We start from the raw sequence: 18371 nt of genomic DNA, 5'->3' as shown, positions 1-18371 counted from the left end.
TGAATGTGTACAAGATGCATATTCCCCCCACCACAGAAAAGCTCACCTTTTGTTCAGTATGGGAATAAATTCCTTTCTGCTGCTGTGAAAAGAAAACCCTTCACGGCACACTCAAAAGACCCTTTCAGTTTAGATTTTAAAAAGGTAATCTGATGTAATGAAAATTGCTTGAAAACATCTGGACTAAAGTAAAATCCAACAAGGAGCAATGGATAGGCTATTTTCAGCCTTGGGACATTCTGTTTCTTGCTTAAAAGCCTACATTTGTAGTGCTGACATCTCTATACAACGCTCACTTCTGTTAGTACTGTCCAGACAATTATAAAAATGATTTATCAAAAACCCAATGACCAGAACAATTTGGTACTTAAAAATTCCTTCTATTCCAGTTTCACTGATTACAGCAATCACTTCTTCAAGCAAGTCATTCAAACAACAAAAAAACCAGGAAAGACTGACATGGCTCATAAGACCTACGAGGAGGCAGGAGTGGGGTGAAGCCTTATTAGAACATAAAGGTTTCCCACGATATGCACATACTTAACTGTAGCAGTGTTTTGTGTTTGGTCTTTTCCAAATGAATGAAAATCTAGACCTCAACCATAATCCAACGAGACTATACTGCATTTGCATCATCTTCAGATGTTGCATGTATAGTCTTTTTTTTAGATGAAAGTTTGAAATAATGGTAAAAAAACTGGAACCATAATTTCCAAAATTGCCCAGGTAATTTGAAAAATTTCTCAAGTTAATTTTGATGTTATTAAAGACAAGACTATACACCCACAAAGGGTGTGTGGTTCTGTGGTTGTTTGCAATTCTGCAACTGAAGTAGAGTATTTCATTGACAAGACAGTCCTTAATTTTATTCAGTTATCTCAAAATGCAACCAATTCTTCTTAGAGAGGAAGCAGACACGCTGCCAATATTTGCACATCTCATTGTTTTGTTCAGTCCTCTATCACTTAGTATGCTCTATCTTAACTCAATTACTTGTATCTGACATTTCTGAAAGTAACAAGTTCAGGCCAAACGTGCTAGTATACTAGGTAGTAGCATACATTTAAATGAGAAACTACACTTTGGCCAAAAAATGCACTAAGCACATTCTGTAGATATTATCTCAGGTTTTACAGGTTTGCACCACAATCAGTAACACACAAGTGCTAGGTGTTTCAGTGAAACATATTAGTGTTCTTCTATTTATTTTAATTATCCTTAAGTGCAAAACATTGACTAACAGGAACAAGACTCATTGTAACAAGCTCCATCACACCTCACTCTCAGAATGTTCTCTTATATTCTGGAATCTGCACACAACACCTGCAGTAGAAAAAGTGGTATTTTAGAAAGTGTATGTGCATATACTCATATATATACTGCTAGGCTAAAATTAAAATGGTAAGGAAAACAAAAACCAATTTCTAGTACAATAGTTAACTTCAATTTTACAAGAAAAGGAAACCAGACTTTTGGAAGACCAAAACATATATAATAACGATGTGTGGTATTTGTGGAAAATAGAAAAAGTTGTATTTATAAATTAATTTCTTTACATATTTATCTTATCACTTAGTTTGTGCATTTTTAAATTACATTTATGGAAAATTTTAAAAAGGTCTTAAGTGAAGTTCTAAAACTTCCAAATAGAGACTTGCATGTAAAAGCAGAAGGTAACAAAGTCTCACATCCCAGCTGTTCTGACTTCTAAAAGGACCCAGCACCCAGTAGCATCCACCATGTAAGTTTTAGTGGACAGAAGTGAGGAATGGAACTCCTTTTCTAATCTTGTATCAAAACTAAATACAGCTGTAATTCTGAGACGACTATTTTTGAAGGGTGAAGAAAAAGAGCACTGTATTCCTTCAGTTTGACAAGTGACTTTGTTTTCTTGCTACATGGCTTTTTATCAGATTTTAGAATAAGCTGTGATTTGTGCCACAAACCACCCCCAACTGCTAACAGTCAGTTTTGAGGCTAAAACCAGTGAACTCATGCTTGACTGGAAAACAAGAAAGAGAAGCACAGATAAAGTACTCTGGTACATTCTTCCGTCGTGCTGAAGGTTCTTCTCTGTAATTAAGTATAAACAGGGAAGAAACTCGTCTTTTTAGACATCGTTATCATTTTCCTTTCAATCTCATAGAAAAATCCAAAGGTAAGAGTTATACAGCTTCTTTCATAATATAAAAGGATTTCCTGAATACTGAATTTACATGGGAATCAACAGCAAATATGCAATTACTGGCCATTAAATAGACTGATTGGCTTCAAACAGCTTTCCCAAAAGACAAAAAGACCACAAGGCATCCATACACAGGCACTGCAGACACACACACACACACTCTTCTGTACATTAGAAACAAATCTAACAGTTGGAAACTGAGTATTACACAGTGGAGAGTGTCTTTGTAAAGATATTCATAGCATATCCCCCTTAAGTATTCCTACTTGAGTCAAGTAGGCACCAAGGGTTTAAAGAGAGCCTGGAAAAGCAAATTTTGAAAGGCATAAGTGCCTTAAGTGATCCAAGCATTTAAAATGTCAATGACCTTTAGTACTTTTTCCTCTTTAAAGAGCCTACTGTATAGATGCCATACCTTTCTGTCAGCAACACCTCATACTGCACACTATGCAATGACAGACCCTGCATGGAGGACAAGGCCACTTGTCTCAACTCTCAGCTTCAATCCAGCCAAGCCATAGGGATGTAAAAATGGATAATAGCTCCAAGTACAACAGAACAACAGTACAATGAAAGCACATTAACAAAAAATTCCTAGTAAAGTCAAACAGCAAGAAACACAAGCAATCAGCAGCACTTCCTCATTTGCAGTAATCAGTTTCAGATATTCCCAGAGTCCATCAAAATATCTCAGTGGGTATCACTGAGATCTTTCTAACAGCAATTTCTCCTAATTCCTTCAAAACCTGATGTAAGGCCATAGCATCCTCTAGCTCCCCTGACAAGGGGTTCCACAGCCCTCTATTCAGTATCTCAATGACTACTTTTGTGCGGTGTCAATACCCTTACCTGCTAGGAACACTCATCTGGTGTCCCTTAACTGCTGTACTAGAAGAATGGGCAGTCATTTCCTCTTCACCCTCTCTTACATTTCTTTTGGACAGTACTGTTATATGCATTACTAATGTCCCTCAACTAAGATGAAAAGGTGAAATGATCCTAACTTATTTAGACATTCCTCATATGGAAACTATTACATACCTTTATACCACTCCTGACTCCTCTCCCTGTACCTGCTCCATTTCCCAAACTTTCCACTGAGATGAACAAGGTTAAAGAGTCCAGACAAACAAAACACAGTTATGGATTCACCGTATCGTATGTGCAAGATGTATTGTGATCCCTTTTTCAGACCACTCGCAGAAGCTCAGAGACAATCACTGCCTATGGCACACAGATTTACCTAAACTCAATCTTTGGTCTATGCCATTTTCAGATTTAAACACTCCTCTGTTCCTGAAAGGGCAGGGCAGATGCATGCAACAAGTGGAAGAGCTCATTAACAAGAATTATGCTTAAGCTCTAAGAGACTTTAAAGCAACATAATAAAAACAAAGCATGTCCAGCACAAGCAGGCCCAATCTAAAGCAGCAGACCCCATGATTCTCTTAAATGACAGGAGCCCTACTTTTCCCTTTAGATAAAGTTGCTGTTGTCACAGATTAGTCTCAGGCATAATCCCAGAATGACCTAACTAGACTTTTTATTTCACGCATGTGGGAAAAAGAAAAGTAACTTGGTTTTGCCTGGAAGTGGAATGGCAAACCCACAAAAAAGAAAAATAAAAACTACTACAGTACATAGCACTGTTGAACAAAAGCATGTAATTAACACCCAACCCATCATCACTCCCAGAAATAAAGCTCATCTGTAACACACTGTGTGTTCCAATACAGCTTCATCCATAGTGGTTTCCTCACATTTCTTTTTCTGCTCGCTGCTTACTCTTTCCTGGCTTCTAAGTAAGTTCTGGAAAAACAGATGCAAGGATGACTTCCAAGTGACAAGAATTTTGCATGTACAAAGAAAAATATTAGCACTAATAACTTTCATCCACTAAGTTTTAACTTAAAGAAATCCTAAGCATATATGCCAATATCAACAGACAGATGGCAAAACAAATTAATACAACACTGTGGAAATTCCGTGGAGGACAGCAAAACAGTCAGATGTCTGAAGTAAACAGTCACCAAGATCTTCACATACATTGTTCTATGAACAAGTTCTATGTTCTATGTACAAGTTCTATGAAATTTTCAAAAGAAACAGAAAAAAATCAAAACTTCAGCATTTACTTCACTGTACAAACAGGAATTTTACTTCCATACATTAACTGACATGCAAGAGAATCCTTTCAAAAGTGTGAGGGCTCCCTCTTCTGACAACACTTTGACCAAACTGCAGAACTTCTAGGCTGTGTTGTTCTGGAAAAAAATCTTGGCTCCCATACATGATATTTTCTATTAGTTTAGAAAGCTGAGAGTGTTTTAATCTTAAGGGAAAATAAACCTAAGCCCAAGAAACTGGTAATTATTTTTTTTATAAGAAAATTTACTTGAATCTAACAAAGTAGTGTTTAAAAATAATGCATATTTTGATAGTATAACTTGCAAGGAACTACCTAAAATAGGAAACTCGATGCAAGACTGGTATGACAGTATTCAAGAGATTAATAGATGAGGTAAACTGTGTCCATATTCAGAAGATAAAATAACAAAAGGCACCTTGTAACCAAACACAGACCTATTGAAGTAATATCTGAATAATCCTTAAAACAGACATCACTAGATTTACGGACACAGCTCCCTTCTAAATCAGACCACAAAATCCTTGGTTAAGCAGGCACTGAAAGTCAATAGTGCTCAATGACATAAATACATAGCTGACAATCACAGACTCTGTTTTAATCTTTTTCTTTTAATATGTTTTGTGATCACTTCTCCTTCTGTTGAGCTGCTGCCACTCCCTTTGGGCTGATTAGTCAGGCCAGCTGTCCTTTTAACCAACCCCTTCAACCTTGGCTGGGCAAACCTGAAACAGCTCCTCTGTACCCTCAAAATCATAGGATAAACAAGAAAATACACAGGCCAATGGTAAGCCCTTAATCATTAACACCCAAATACAATAAATTCAAAAGCACTACAGCTCACTACAGCCAGTATATTTATGCCATTTCCACAGAGGATGTCTGTCTTGGGGTGATCAACTTTCACACAAGAGCTGCTCACTTAAACAGACTGCAAGCATTCCTTGAAAGCAGATGCCTTGTTAATTCACAAAACTTGGAAAGTTTCACACATCCCTTTATAATAGAAAAGATTCAAGCCCTTCTCTGCAAAATGTATCCCCTCCCCATGTCCTGTTCACTAAACTCAGTACAATCAACAAAGCAAGCCAGGGCAAGATCTTGCTCCTATGGTCTACAAGAGGTGACTGTGTCACAAGCACTTCACTGTTTCTCATTTAAAATACTGCTGCACACTCTTTTAACTTGGTCTAAAATCTGTGTACAAAACAGATCTCCTCCCTTCATCTGAGAACCACACAAATAAATCATCATTCCCGGGACACAGAAATTTCCTTTTCATCCTCATGAAAGACTGATACCCGATCCATAGCTTATTTCCCTATTGTTCTCTCTCCTCTGGAGACTGCTGATATTACTTACGCTCTCTGGCTGATGATCTCTGAATCTAATCACCCAGAGTTTCCAAAATCCCAAAGGCACAGTGTGAACACATCAGGACAAGCTCAGTTGTGCTTGTAGCAATATGATGCAAATCTGGTATGTTCCTGAGTCCAATTTTTAACTGAACAGCACTCACACTTTGAAACACTCTAATTTATGTATACTTCAGTAACACACGAGTGAACAGCTGAACAGGCCAAGTTAATTTCATTTAGCACAGGAGTCAATAGGAGCAGAGACCAACTGTCCACAGCCTCTACCATGGAGCCACGTCAGTGACCCCAGAGATGAGAGGGGGAAGCACTAAATCTGCAAGATGGGTGAGCACAGTAGCTCTCGTGGCTTGCAAGTATGATACCACTGGGATTTTTATAGGTGCCTTCTGTCAGCAGTAATAATAATGTGCTGCATGCAAAAGAAAATTCATTCTGTGAAACAGCAGTCCCCACATGCAATGGAGACAGGCAACAGAGAGAACAGAACAGCTCCTCTGATCACATGGCCTAAGCAGACATCTATTTACATACAGAACTAACAAAATTCACTTCAGATTTAGTTTCCAATGAACCTTAATAGAGCTTAGCAAGCCCCTCCCAAGAAAACAAGCATGTGTGTTTTAGAAATACTTCTGAAGTGTTGAAGAAAAATACTATAATTTCTACTGCATCTCATTTAATCTTTCATTATGCTTTAATTAACATAGTTTCGGATTGTCAGTCATGATGTACATTAATAGCAGTCCAACTTGCATTTGAGACCTACTATTCATTTCTCTTTTCCATCCTCCCCATGAAAGAGCTAATACCTAAGACCTGAAGCCATAAAACCCACCCCAATTTTTAAAAGGCTCTACAGTTTAAATTCACCATCTCACCAAATAGGAGAATTTTCCTGCTACACCAGCAAAGCACAGTCTATACAAACACCACTGCAATATAACATTGAAGTTTCACAAAAAAGGGAAAAAAGATTACCTCTTAAAAAAAATACACTGGGAATATTAATACAATTTCTTAATAAATCTGGTTTTCATAAAACAAGAAAAGGGAATTTCTCACCTTACCCTCAGGAAGCTTAGGTATCACTGAAGCACCCAAATTACATGTATAAAATTTAAAGTTAAGCCAGTTTATAAAGTATAATTATTGTTTCAGCTGAAGTTACCAGCTAAATAGCTGCTCACTTAGATGACAACTGCAAACATTTACTCTTGAAAACGGAAATAAAGCCAAAAGCATTGAGACATATAGGCAAAGTAGTCACTTTCGTATTACTTTTCTTTCTATTTTAAATCAACTTGTTTTACCTTCTCACAGAAGTCCGTAAGGGCTGTGAAGTCCCATTTCTTGGAGTAAGCAACATTGTACCTCAATATGGCCTCCTAGAGAAGAAGCACAACAAAACAGAGCCAAGAGATAATTATTAATGGAAGAAAAACCATTAAGGAAATTCCCTTGTTGAAGGAACAGCACCATCTGGTGGCTAAAACCTGCCACAGAGCCTGCCAAAATAGTGCAAATCCTTGATACTGAACCCTCTATTTTGGGTTTAGCAGTGAATAAGCTTCAGTCCATGGGGTTTTTTCTCCGAACACAAAACAAGACAAGGCATGCTCGTATCTCCCAATAAACATAAATGTTCCCCACCCCGTGCTTGCTCATGTTGAAAGTACTAATAAAAGGTATTTGAGGTATAAAAGCAATATAGCAGAAGTTGCATCAGTTTAGGAACTTAAAGAATCAGAACCACCGCAAAATTAAACAGACCATTTACAACACCACCACCCTTTAAAAAAATCACAAGAAAAAAAACCCAAATAAAATAACATCAAGGGAAGTCTCCTCAGTTGCTGGGGAGCAACTATTTGTTCATTTGAAGTTTATCTATGGCTTTCACATTCTCCTCCTTCCCTGCCCTACATTATTCTCCACAAAAAAACATTATAGCAACTCTAAGCCACACCAAATCACAATTCATGTACTGTAACTGTAAGACTTCATGCCAGTGTTACTGTAAGAGTTATCAAAAGAGCATTAGTCTCCAAATCTACAGATTTTTGTCAGCAGCTTGAATTGTGATTTTAGTGGAGTGAACTGATGCGAAGAGTTACTATTTCCAACTCTCTCACTGGTGCATCCCTGACCATCTGGCTACACAAAACCCTCACGCTATGTTTACCACAGACTAGTATATACTGCTGGACAAACAGTTTCGTGTAGACTTTAAAATGGCAATTCATTTTAATAATCGGAATAAATTCAGTGGTAACACTTAGGACTTCATTCATTAGGGAGACCCTTGAACAGCAGATTTTTTTTATAGTTTATTTTTCTAAGTGATTAAACAAATAGGACCAAGCCAGAATCACTGGCAGTATACAGACAACCTGAATGTATTCATACGCATATAGGTTGGATTTCAAACTGACAAACTTACCTTCAAATCATGTGAGCAGGTAAATTTGTTAAGTAAGGCAGTTTGGATTAGTTCCCATCGACTTCCAGCAGTTCTATCCCCATTCTTTAAAGTAAAAACCCAAAAGAAAGTCAGATTGAGTCATTTGAAACAGAAAGACACATTTACTAATAACTGCCATCTGTCAGTGGTGGTCAGTGAAAATTGGTCAGTGAAAAGACTGAGTGTATAATGGAGGCTATAAGAATTCTTCATTCCTAAATCAAGTATAGATAACCATTATGGAGTTTTTACTACAGGACACACTTGCTGATTATATCCACCCTAGTCTGAAGTATTTCAGTGGGTATGTTTATGTCTCAAGCAGTGACAATATCAGATCAACAAACCACGCAGGGCTAATCTCTGCCTATGTCTCAGCAGAACAAGCCAGATACACCTCACTATCAGCAATACCTGACAGAGTACTATAATCCAACTGTGGTTACAAATTCATTCACATCTGTTGAAATTGCAAATTACTTCACACATGCACACAATATATAACACATAAATATGTAAGTAAATAAATATATCACTTATAAGGAGTTCAAGTTTACAGTCCATATAAGTACAGAAATATATATATCATCAAATCATTGATCAGGCAAAATAATTACAAGGAAAAAAAGTCTTTTGCTCTGTCTGAAGCATCATGACCCAAATTCCAGTTTTTCAGACTTCATTTTCTAATTCCACAGTCAGTTTGACAATTGAGCAAATGCAGTAAAATGAAAACTCATCTATGTGTAAACAAACTTACTTGATTACACAACTGTAAATACTTAATCTTACCTCATCCTCTACAGGATATAAATTTTGTTCTGAGCAGGGCATTTTAACATGCTTGTTGTCCCACAAATCTTTGTAGTGAGTTGGAAAAGGTTTAGGTACCTCTCCTTCCCTTAGAAGATCTACCTGTTAACACAGAAGAGAAGGCAAAAAAAAAAAAAAAATCAGACTCTACTGCAGTTTTTAAATGGAAGAAATAAAAAGTAAGCAAAAATACAGTTTTAAAAGTTCTCATGTACAGCCATCCTGTCTGGAAAGGGGAAAGCTACCAACTCACCACTGAGAGCTACACAGAAAAAAATCCATCTGTTAATCTTACATTATACTTGTTGAAAAGAACGCCACCTTATCATTAGACCTCTTGAAACACACTCAAATAAAGGTAATATATTCAATTACTATATATCCAATCACCAGCTGAAGATTTCCTCATTTATCAATTTAAGTATCTACATATTTTCATCCAAACATATTCAAAATGTAGTTACAAATGTACCCATAGTCATGTGCAGAAGTAGTATTTTTAACCTAACACTCAAAGGGATGAGAAATCATTATAGATAGAGCAATACCTCGAATCTACTCCAGAACAAACTCAAATTTACTTACAGAACATCAAAAAAAGTAAAAACAAACACCATGTTCTTGAAGACCTAACTTGTTATACAGCCCTTTGGCAGCACTAAGTCTCTCAGAGTCTGTGTTTAAACTAAATGTGGCTTTCTTTTCGTTGGGATTTATCCATAACCTTACAGGTTTCTCGTCACATTTTATTTCAACAATATTTAGGCTGCCTTTTACTCCAAAGGATTAAAGGCAAACATACCAGATTTGATCTAAAATGCAGCGGTAAAACTGCTAGAAACTCTGCTTCATTCTTTGTCTTTTCCATATCTTGAATATCTTGAGCCATTTGTGTGTCTTGAACCCAAACCAGAATCACATTAAAATAAAAACAGAGCATGAAAATGTTGGAAGTACCAATTTTACTTGTAGACGTATTTAAATTCCTACACTTTACAACTCACTCAAGGAAGCACACACACCTCCACGCAGAAGAAAAATACTTGCCCCTAACAAGACAGAGGCAGTAAAACCATTAGTATGTTTCTTCTGGATCGTAATATCCTAATTCTCTGCACCAGAATAGCCAATTTTCAGGAGAATCAGTTGCCCAGTCTGTATGCAAGGTATGGAAAAGAAACAGTACTAGCAGGATGCCAAAAGGTAAGACTAACACATGGCATTTCGTGTTATCGAACACTTCAGGCACAACTCTGATTTGAGGCAATGCAGTGCATTACTGTACCCTGACAGTCACGGTGTGGTTGGCTGAGGGCCGCAGGTGAGGCAGGCGGGCCCCACACACTGGCATCCTTCTCATCTCCTCAATCGGGGTTCCAAACCATTTCTTGTTGCTTGGAAGAGGGGGTGGTGTATATTTAGCAATCTTCCTTCCCGGCCTCTGGGGTCTGAATTCACACTTTTCTTTCCTGCTGTTAAAATAAAATGCATTGAAACTTTTTATTTCCACTGAAAATCAGGTAGGCAAATACACAAACTTCCACTGCAGGGTTACAACAATAATAGTTTATTTGCCAGCCTTTGCTGCGGCCTCAGGCCAAAGCTTTACTTGGGGAAAACTCCCGCCACCACCAGCTTTCCCCTGCCCAACACACAAAGTACATGTCTACAAAAACACTCCTCTCTACAGGCTGACAAACCCCTTCACAGATCTGCAGTGGGTTAGCAAGGCAGAATATCCCTCTGCAGAGCCATGCTCCTTCCCAACAGGGTCTGTTTATCCATGGACAGTGCCTCAGTAAAGATGTGCAAAACTACTTTCTTGCCCGACTTGAAGGACTTGAGTCAAGTAAAATAATTGCATGTCATACCAAAATACACAGCCCTTTTGTTTCTGCTCACTCCTTAGATGCTTATTCACTTTCTCAGCTCCTACTGAAACCTAAGGTCTTCAGAGCAGAGATTATCCTTTTGTCCTTCCACAACACCTGGCATGCAGAGTCCTGTGCCATGTTCAGGACTCCTATTTCCATTACTGCAGTGTGTAACCACCAGTCCTTCTCTCTCCCAAATTATGAATAGAGCCAAACAAAACAAACCAAAAAAACCCCCAGACCCAAAAACATCAACAAAAACCCCCAAACATCTCTACAATGGCTCTCAAAAGTGAATTTTTCCATGTCTATTTCAATCAAAGCATCAATAGCACTGATGGTTTAACAAAATAGATTTGCTGTTTTCAACAAATGAAACTAGTAAGAATTGTAATTGCACTGGACAAACATATCCTTTAAAGACCACATGAATAGCCCCATTAAAAATAAGTTATTTCAATCTGATGTCAGTTTTCTTTGTATCTTTAAATACATTTTGCAAAACTCTTTATACAATCCAGCCTCTGAAATTCTATCACCAAAGAGGAAATCCCCAAGCATGAAAAAACCAGATGAAGAGGCAGACAGAATGCTACCTTTTCTCCTCAACTTTAGGTATCCTCATGAAGTGAGAGGTGATTTTGGAGTCTCTCTTCACACCCTGTTTTGCACCTTTGCATTCTGATGATGGAGCAGGAGAGATCCCAGGTGACTTTGTATGCAGGCCGTCCTCTTTAACAGAATTATCTACTTCCTCAAAGCTTTCACAGCCCTTGGCAGAAAAACGTGATTTCCTTGACTCCAATTCAGCATCCCCATATTGAATTCTAAAAGATTTGTTTATGGGTTTTGACATATTAATCTCCTCTCGTTCATCCAGAAATGGACTTGTTTCTTCATCGGCCTCTGACCCATGGCAGCTATTTTTAGAATTATCCACATCCATCGGCGATTCTGGCTCACTTTCTTTCTCAAAAGCAGGCGAGTCCCCTGAACTGCTCTGACATTTGCTCAGTTTCCCAGGACCTCCAAGATCAGAGATACAGGCATCACAACCAGCATCTGAAAGTGGACTTTCTGGAACTACATCCCCTTCCTCTTGTTCACCCATTGAACAGACAGAATTGCAACTCTTCAGCCTCTGTGAATTGCACGAAGCCACTTGTCCATCTGTCTCGATGGCTTTTGAAGAAGGTTTTGAATTTCCTGGTTTTGAAGCCCGGCCTGATGATAACTTCCTCTGAGCCCAAGTGGCACTGCTTTCTTCACAGCCTTTCTGCTTGCCAGTTTTGTGCATCTGATCAATGTTGGCATTTTTAAAGAGGTCTCCAGACTGCAGACCCTTCACAGGATCTGTATCTAAGACTGCATCTTTGTCCTCAGCCTCCCAGCTACACATGCTGCCTGTCTGAGGCAAATTTACTTGCTTTGCACCAACTTCCACAGATATTTTGGCATAATTTTGCTCACAAGTATTCTCTAGCTTTTTCACATCATGCTCACAAAAGTTATCTTTTTTAATGGAAGTCATCTTAGGATTTGCTTCAGTATTGTTATTAATTTTGCTGTGTAAGCTGTGGAAGAGAAGTAAGGGAATTCAATGTCTTACTTCCAAATGAAATTTCTGTGCATATTTTTTTTAAGCAACAATGATAAACAAACAATAGGAAGTACAGATTTTTATTCATTCTACTCTGTAAATAAGCACTACCAGGATCAACAAGTTTTACTGCACTAAGGAATGTAGCTCACTAGCAACCTATTTCCATTTAAAGGCTCCAAAGGATGATCAGCCAGTTGCTTACCTCAGGAATCTATTCCTGTCATTCATTATCCTTATTTTCAAATCTAAACAATACGAGGCTATTATTTAGATATTTTCTCCAGATGAAAAAAAAATTAGAAGCTGTGATAGAGTCCTCCATAACTTTCATTTTTATCCATTAAATAAATGAGCAAGGAAATCAATGGTGTTATGGCCATTCCCTCAGAGCTACAAATTCATCTTTTAGAAGAGCAGGGCACAGCTCTGCTCCAGTCTCCTATTACTCCCTTACTCTTATAAACAGCCCATGACTCTTGAAAAAAACTCCATTCAAAAGCTCAAGGGTAAAATACATTTCAAACTGATAAGAAAAAAGATGCACTAAATCAGGGGCTTTTAAGAGGAAAATAACCTGATTTGTCTTTGTGTAAGGCAGTGCAGGATAGAAACGTATCTTAATGGTTACAAAGGGAAATGAAGTGAGTTTTGCATGACCAGGTGTTAGAAAGTTGTTTCACATTTAGATATTAATTAATGTGTCAGCGTATTGATAATTACTTAGAAGACACATGAATATAAAAAAAAAATCTGACTAGTCTTGATGAATACATCGCTCTGAACAGTATCTTCTCCTGAATGTATTGTTACAACACAGTATATTCCCAGTGCAAACTGAGCACGCTAAACTCTGCACGCCTGATCACTGCCCAGCTTCCCATTTACACTAAATAGGAAAATACGCAATTACCACACAATTCTAAATTCAGCCACTGAACATTTTAATAATTATAGATTCCTAAAAGCATTAATTCTCTTCATGAATGGTAACAGATCATCTTCTAAAAGACCACTCAGGATAAGGAGATCTGATAGCTTGAAACTTCATCCACAGGATGATTATTTGAAAACAAAAGGATTTTAGCGGGGTTTATTTCTTGATAATTTAAATCCCCATGTAGGCATTTATTCCTGCAAATTTTGATGAACAAAAACGAGAGTTACAATACTGCTGCCATCTCAATGACTCTTTAAAGGTATTGACGATATCTGTTGACAACTTGAGAAATTAAACCTAACACAAAGACAAATTTAAATAAAATTGTGATGTTAACTGCAATAAGCACATTAAATGTTTACACAACTAAAGGCTTCTGAGAGCTGCCTAGGCTCTAATCCGTCAGCAGGGATGGAGGAGAGCATAGAACAGCAATACTCTAAATGGAATTTAAAAAAAATAAAATAATTCATTCCCTCCTTAAGAATCCTCTTAACATCCTTGATTTAGTGCAACCTCTAAGCCTGTAATTAGCTCTACATACTTCTGTATTAATCATTATCACAAGTCCTTCCAGCTGTTTTTAACACTGCTACGGACTTCAATCTTTATTTATTAGCAAACATCAATGAAAAATAAAACAGCACATTTGCAATTGCAACTACAGAAAAATAATATCTGATATTCCTCTGCACCAGATAGTTAAATTCTTTGGAGTATAATTTTAATGCTGCCTTGCAATCACTGCTCCTGACAGACCACATTAACCAAAAATATCAAACTTTATCTGATAACATTCAGCAGCAAAAATTTGTAACATCTTTCATTAAAAAACATCAATGCACCTGTAAATTCTGGCTGTATTAAATCAAGCTGCACATGTTTAAACTACAATCACAGTCCACTGACACAAACCAAAACAGATTTTTGTCTGTAAATTAACATCAAAACAGTGAATTGATCACAGGACTATCAGCAAAAATCTGCAACTGTTAAGTGTCCTATGTCAAACAAAAATAAAAGCAGAACTGTTGACCAAAGACATAATCTGATATCACAACTAAATTGATCCAGTGTTTGGCTGCCAATGGAAGCAACACTCCCACTTTGCCTTCCCTTGCTCCAGGTTCTCATCTTTTTCTTTGCAGGAGCCAATGTATTTATTCATCTAAACAGTGAGGTGCTTCAGTAATCGATGTCAGCAATATGTTTGGGCTTGGGTGTTTAGAGGGGATGGTGGGGACCAGGTAGCTGCTCGTAGTGAAAATGTCTCAGTTTGTTACTCAAGAGGATGTGCCAAGGTAAGGAAAGAAATGGGGCCGCCTCCATTCAGCCAGCTGTACTGGCAACCTGCACTTTTAGCTCCCACCAGGCCCCCTCAAAGAACACAACTTTTGAACATGCTTATGTTGTGCTTTTTACCTTTTGGACTCCGTTGTCTTGGGTCCTTTATTCTCCAACCAACTGGTAATTGTCCGCTGCTTACAAACTGAAAAACCACAGTTCACTGTTATTGCATGAAACATGATAAAACTGCAATATCATTGCATATGAAAAAGATAACTTGTACTGGGTGAAGATAAAAACACCTACAGTTAAGCACTCATTAGCAGTTCTATTATACAGAGCATCCAGGCAGTAGCAGTATTAAAACTACATGTGATGCAATATTTAATTTGCATCAGTCAGCAGCTGTAGGTTTTGTAATAATATTTATAAATTCCAGGCTTGGTCAATGGTGGGATTTGTTTCATCCAGCTTTTTTTTTAAATACAGTTAAAAGGTTAAAAATATACAGTGATTTTGTAGAATTAAAAAAAAAAGGGAAAAAAAAGAAACTTGAACTTTCTAGCCCCCATCATTACCTTTAATCACTACCACAGTGAGCCCCAAAAACATCTGCTGAATATTGGAATGAAGAGGCAACCTGACATAACTTAAAATCAAAAAAGAAGAAAACAAGGCATCTTTGAGGACCCATCCAAGAACTTTATTTGTATGTAGCATACTGTGAAACATAAGGTTCAATATAAGCACAGCACACACTAGAAGTGATAAGCACTCAAGACTTTTTCTTTTCTCCTCCATCCATAAACAGTTTGAAAACTTTTCAGTGCTTACTCCCCTAAACAGCAACATAATGAAGGATACATTTTTTTCAGATTTATTACCAACAACACAGTTCCAGTCTTATCTGTGTGTTGTTGCAGTTCAGACAAGCTTTCAACAGAACAGCAACATGTGAACTAATTACGCAGAGACTTGGGGGGGGGGAATAGGGAGAAAAAATTCAAAGCAATTCTTTCAAAAATGGAAAACAGTCTTTATTAGTTTAAGGGGTGTTTAGTTTTATTGTTGTTATTCAAAGATACTCTGCAAATTTGGCAACTAGCTTCAATTCCTTTTCTTTCCATTTGCCAAGAGAAAGCCACCACTGACTGTGCAAGGTGCTTGCTCACTGCTTTCAACTGGGTGAGCAACAGCTGGAGTACCTTACTGTAACAACAGCTTTGCAGAACTGAAAAACCAATACAGCAGATCTGGTTCTTCTGATTCTGAGTGAATATGGGAAGTCTCAGCTGTGTTCTGCAAACGGGGGTTGTGTAACTTGTAAGAAAGACAGCTTAGGCCATCAGTAACTTAAGAGACATCGTTTCATAAACACTTTCCCTAACATTCAAGGCCTTGAACACTTTTATACAGCTGCTTATCAAATACCCTCATCAGAGGATATCGGAATTTTTAGAATGAGAAGTAATCTCCAGAAAATACTAAAATCATTTTCAGTTCTTCTGTAATGGCACAAATAATAGTGCAAAACTGCCACCATGTGACTGGGTTAGCAGGGAGCAATGTCAAGCTGGATGGAGGGTCCAAGCACAAGGATACCTGTGCCATCATCAGCCATTCAGTGTTTCAAAAAACACTCAGCTTCACCCAACTCAGACAAAAATAACAGACTGACAGATTTTATGAACTAAAATATTTTTATTTCCAAAGATGCACTAAACTTAAATCTAGCAGTCATTCTGATTAGCTAATTTCACCTTCTTACATTTGAAGTGTTAATCCAAATTGCCTAAAGGTATGCAGCCATAAAAAAAAAAACCAAAAACCCTGAAGAGACATGTTAAAACATGAGACAAATAAACCTCTTCAAAGGCAGCTGATTACCTCTTGAGGTTTAAACTTGTGCTGAGGAAGAAATACTTATTCATTAGCACAATAAATAGAAATGATGGCAGCAGCATCAGAACAGAACAAAACGGCTTTAGTTTGAACTTCAGCATCTGAGCAGCCATATAAGCCCTCCAACCAATGTAACACACATCACTTTCATACTTCCAGCAAGGCTTTTTGCTACAGATAAGGTGGTGAAAACAAGAGGCAACAAAAAGACAGCACATGCTTATTCTCAGCGTAAACAGCAGAACCAGACTTTGCTTTCTTGGTTTTTTTTTTTTAAATGGCATCTTTATTTCTACTCAAGATTCCCCAAATCATTCCCATAAAGCAAAACACTCCCTACAATGTACCTTTGAGGAAAACAACTTAAGTAAGAATCTTCTAAAAATTATCACTCTGTAGGAGTGTACACCTCTAACTCCAAACTATTATCTACTCAAAGTTGCCTCTCAGGGGTTAGAGAGGTTTAACTCATCAGTTGCAGATGACAAGTCTGTCTGTGGTCTTTTTCCCCTTCCATGCACTCCTCTCTATTCCTGAAAGAGGTATTTTACTGTGCACTAAAATATTATTTTGTCAGCGTTACCTCCAAATAGAAAACAAAACTAAGGTAGCCACGTGGGAACTTCGTCTACACAGCTTTGTTAGGCGGCAGAAGGACCAGGCACCCCACCCCACGGGCCAGCAGGGCTCCAAGCTGGCAGCCACGTGCTTATGTGAGCTCCTGTCATTACCCTTGGCTTTTCCTGTGTGACAGCCTGGCACAACCCCCGCTGAAAGCCCTTTTTTCCGCAGCAAGTATTCGTCCCCTCCCTTGCGGAACACGCTGCCTTTAGCGGCTCATACCTCTCTTCAATGATTTACACCGTTAGTGGAAACTTGAAAAGAATCAGGCACAAAACCAATATAAAGATCCTGCACCCAAAGCCGTTCCCAAGGGGAAGCAGCGCGCACGGACCACCGGGCTGGGATACGGGGGACACGCTGGCACCGGGAAGCGAAGTTAAGAGAGAATTCCAGCCCGACGAGGAAGGGCAGCTCCGGGGAGGCTCGGTGCACAGGCACATGCGGTCCCCGCCGTTCCACGCTGCCCACGCCGGCAGCAGCACGGCAGAGATGCCATGACAGGCAGAGAGGGACACGGCGACGCGGCGGAGCCCCCGGCCCGGTCACCTCCTCCTCCTCCCGCCCAGCCCCAGGCGCGACGGCGGGCGGGTCGGGCTGGCTGGGGGCGCCGAGCAGCGCTCCCGGCTCGGGCCAGTTCAGCGCTGCCCAGGCCCTGCAGGCACCGCCGGCCCGTCCCCGCACCCCGACAGCGAGCAGGCGGCCAAAGGAGGCGGGGGCGGCACAGACCCCAGCGAACCCCGTTCCCGCCGCCCCGGGGCTGGTACAAACCTTTATTCCCCACGGCGGTGGCGGAGCTGCTGCCCCCGGGCCCCTCCTGCCGCTCTCCCTGGGAGCCGCCGCCGGGGCTGCCGGGGCCGGGCCGGGCTCTCTTCCGCGGGGGTTCCCGCCCGCAGCCCGCGCTCATCCTCGGCGGGGCCGCCCTGCCCGCCGGGGCCGGCCGGCACCCGCCCCCCGGGGACGGCGCAACGCTGCGGCAGCGGCTCCGCCCGTCCGCATCCTCCGTCCCGCACGCCGGGCTCTTCCCAAGGCGCGGGGGGCGCGGCGGGGCCGGGAACGAGCGGCGTCCAGCAAACGGGGCCCGGCGCTCGCAGCAAGATGGCGGCCGGCGCGCCTCACCCCGTCGCCATGGCGACCCGCAAAGCAGCGAGGTCGGGCAGCAC

The 18371-nt window shown here is 39.7% G+C and overlaps 1 protein-coding gene across 3 annotated transcripts in view; it reads right to left on the bottom strand.

Annotated features, from left to right (window-relative positions):
• PARG (poly(ADP-ribose) glycohydrolase) overlaps window positions 1-18317 on the bottom strand; it is a 61714-nt gene extending 43397 nt beyond the window's left edge. Inside the window, exons 1-7 of one of the 3 annotated variants that reach the window (XM_082286071.1) lie at window positions 17980-18317; window positions 14821-14887; window positions 11455-12432; window positions 10270-10456; window positions 8964-9086; window positions 8151-8234; window positions 7021-7095 (exon numbers count right to left, since the gene is read on the bottom strand). In XM_082286071.1, coding sequence (XP_082142197.1) covers window positions 7021-7095; window positions 8151-8234; window positions 8964-9086; window positions 10270-10456; window positions 11455-12432; window positions 14821-14887; window positions 17980-18115 — 1650 coding nt within the window. In that variant the 5' untranslated portion in view covers window positions 18116-18317. The remainder of the gene's footprint in view (window positions 1-7020; window positions 7096-8150; window positions 8235-8963; window positions 9087-10269; window positions 10457-11454; window positions 12433-14820; window positions 14888-17979) is intronic. The other 2 variants (XM_082286072.1, XM_082286073.1) reach the window with 2 other exon arrangements.
• Window positions 18318-18371: the final 54 nt, after the last annotated feature.

The sequence above is a fragment of the Coloeus monedula genome (assembly GCF_965178545.1).
Source record: "Coloeus monedula genome assembly, chromosome: 8".
NCBI lineage: Eukaryota > Metazoa > Chordata > Aves > Passeriformes > Corvidae > Coloeus > Coloeus monedula.
The sequence above is the reverse complement of the archived record's forward strand: the minus strand, read 5'-3'. Positions and strand labels throughout refer to the sequence as shown.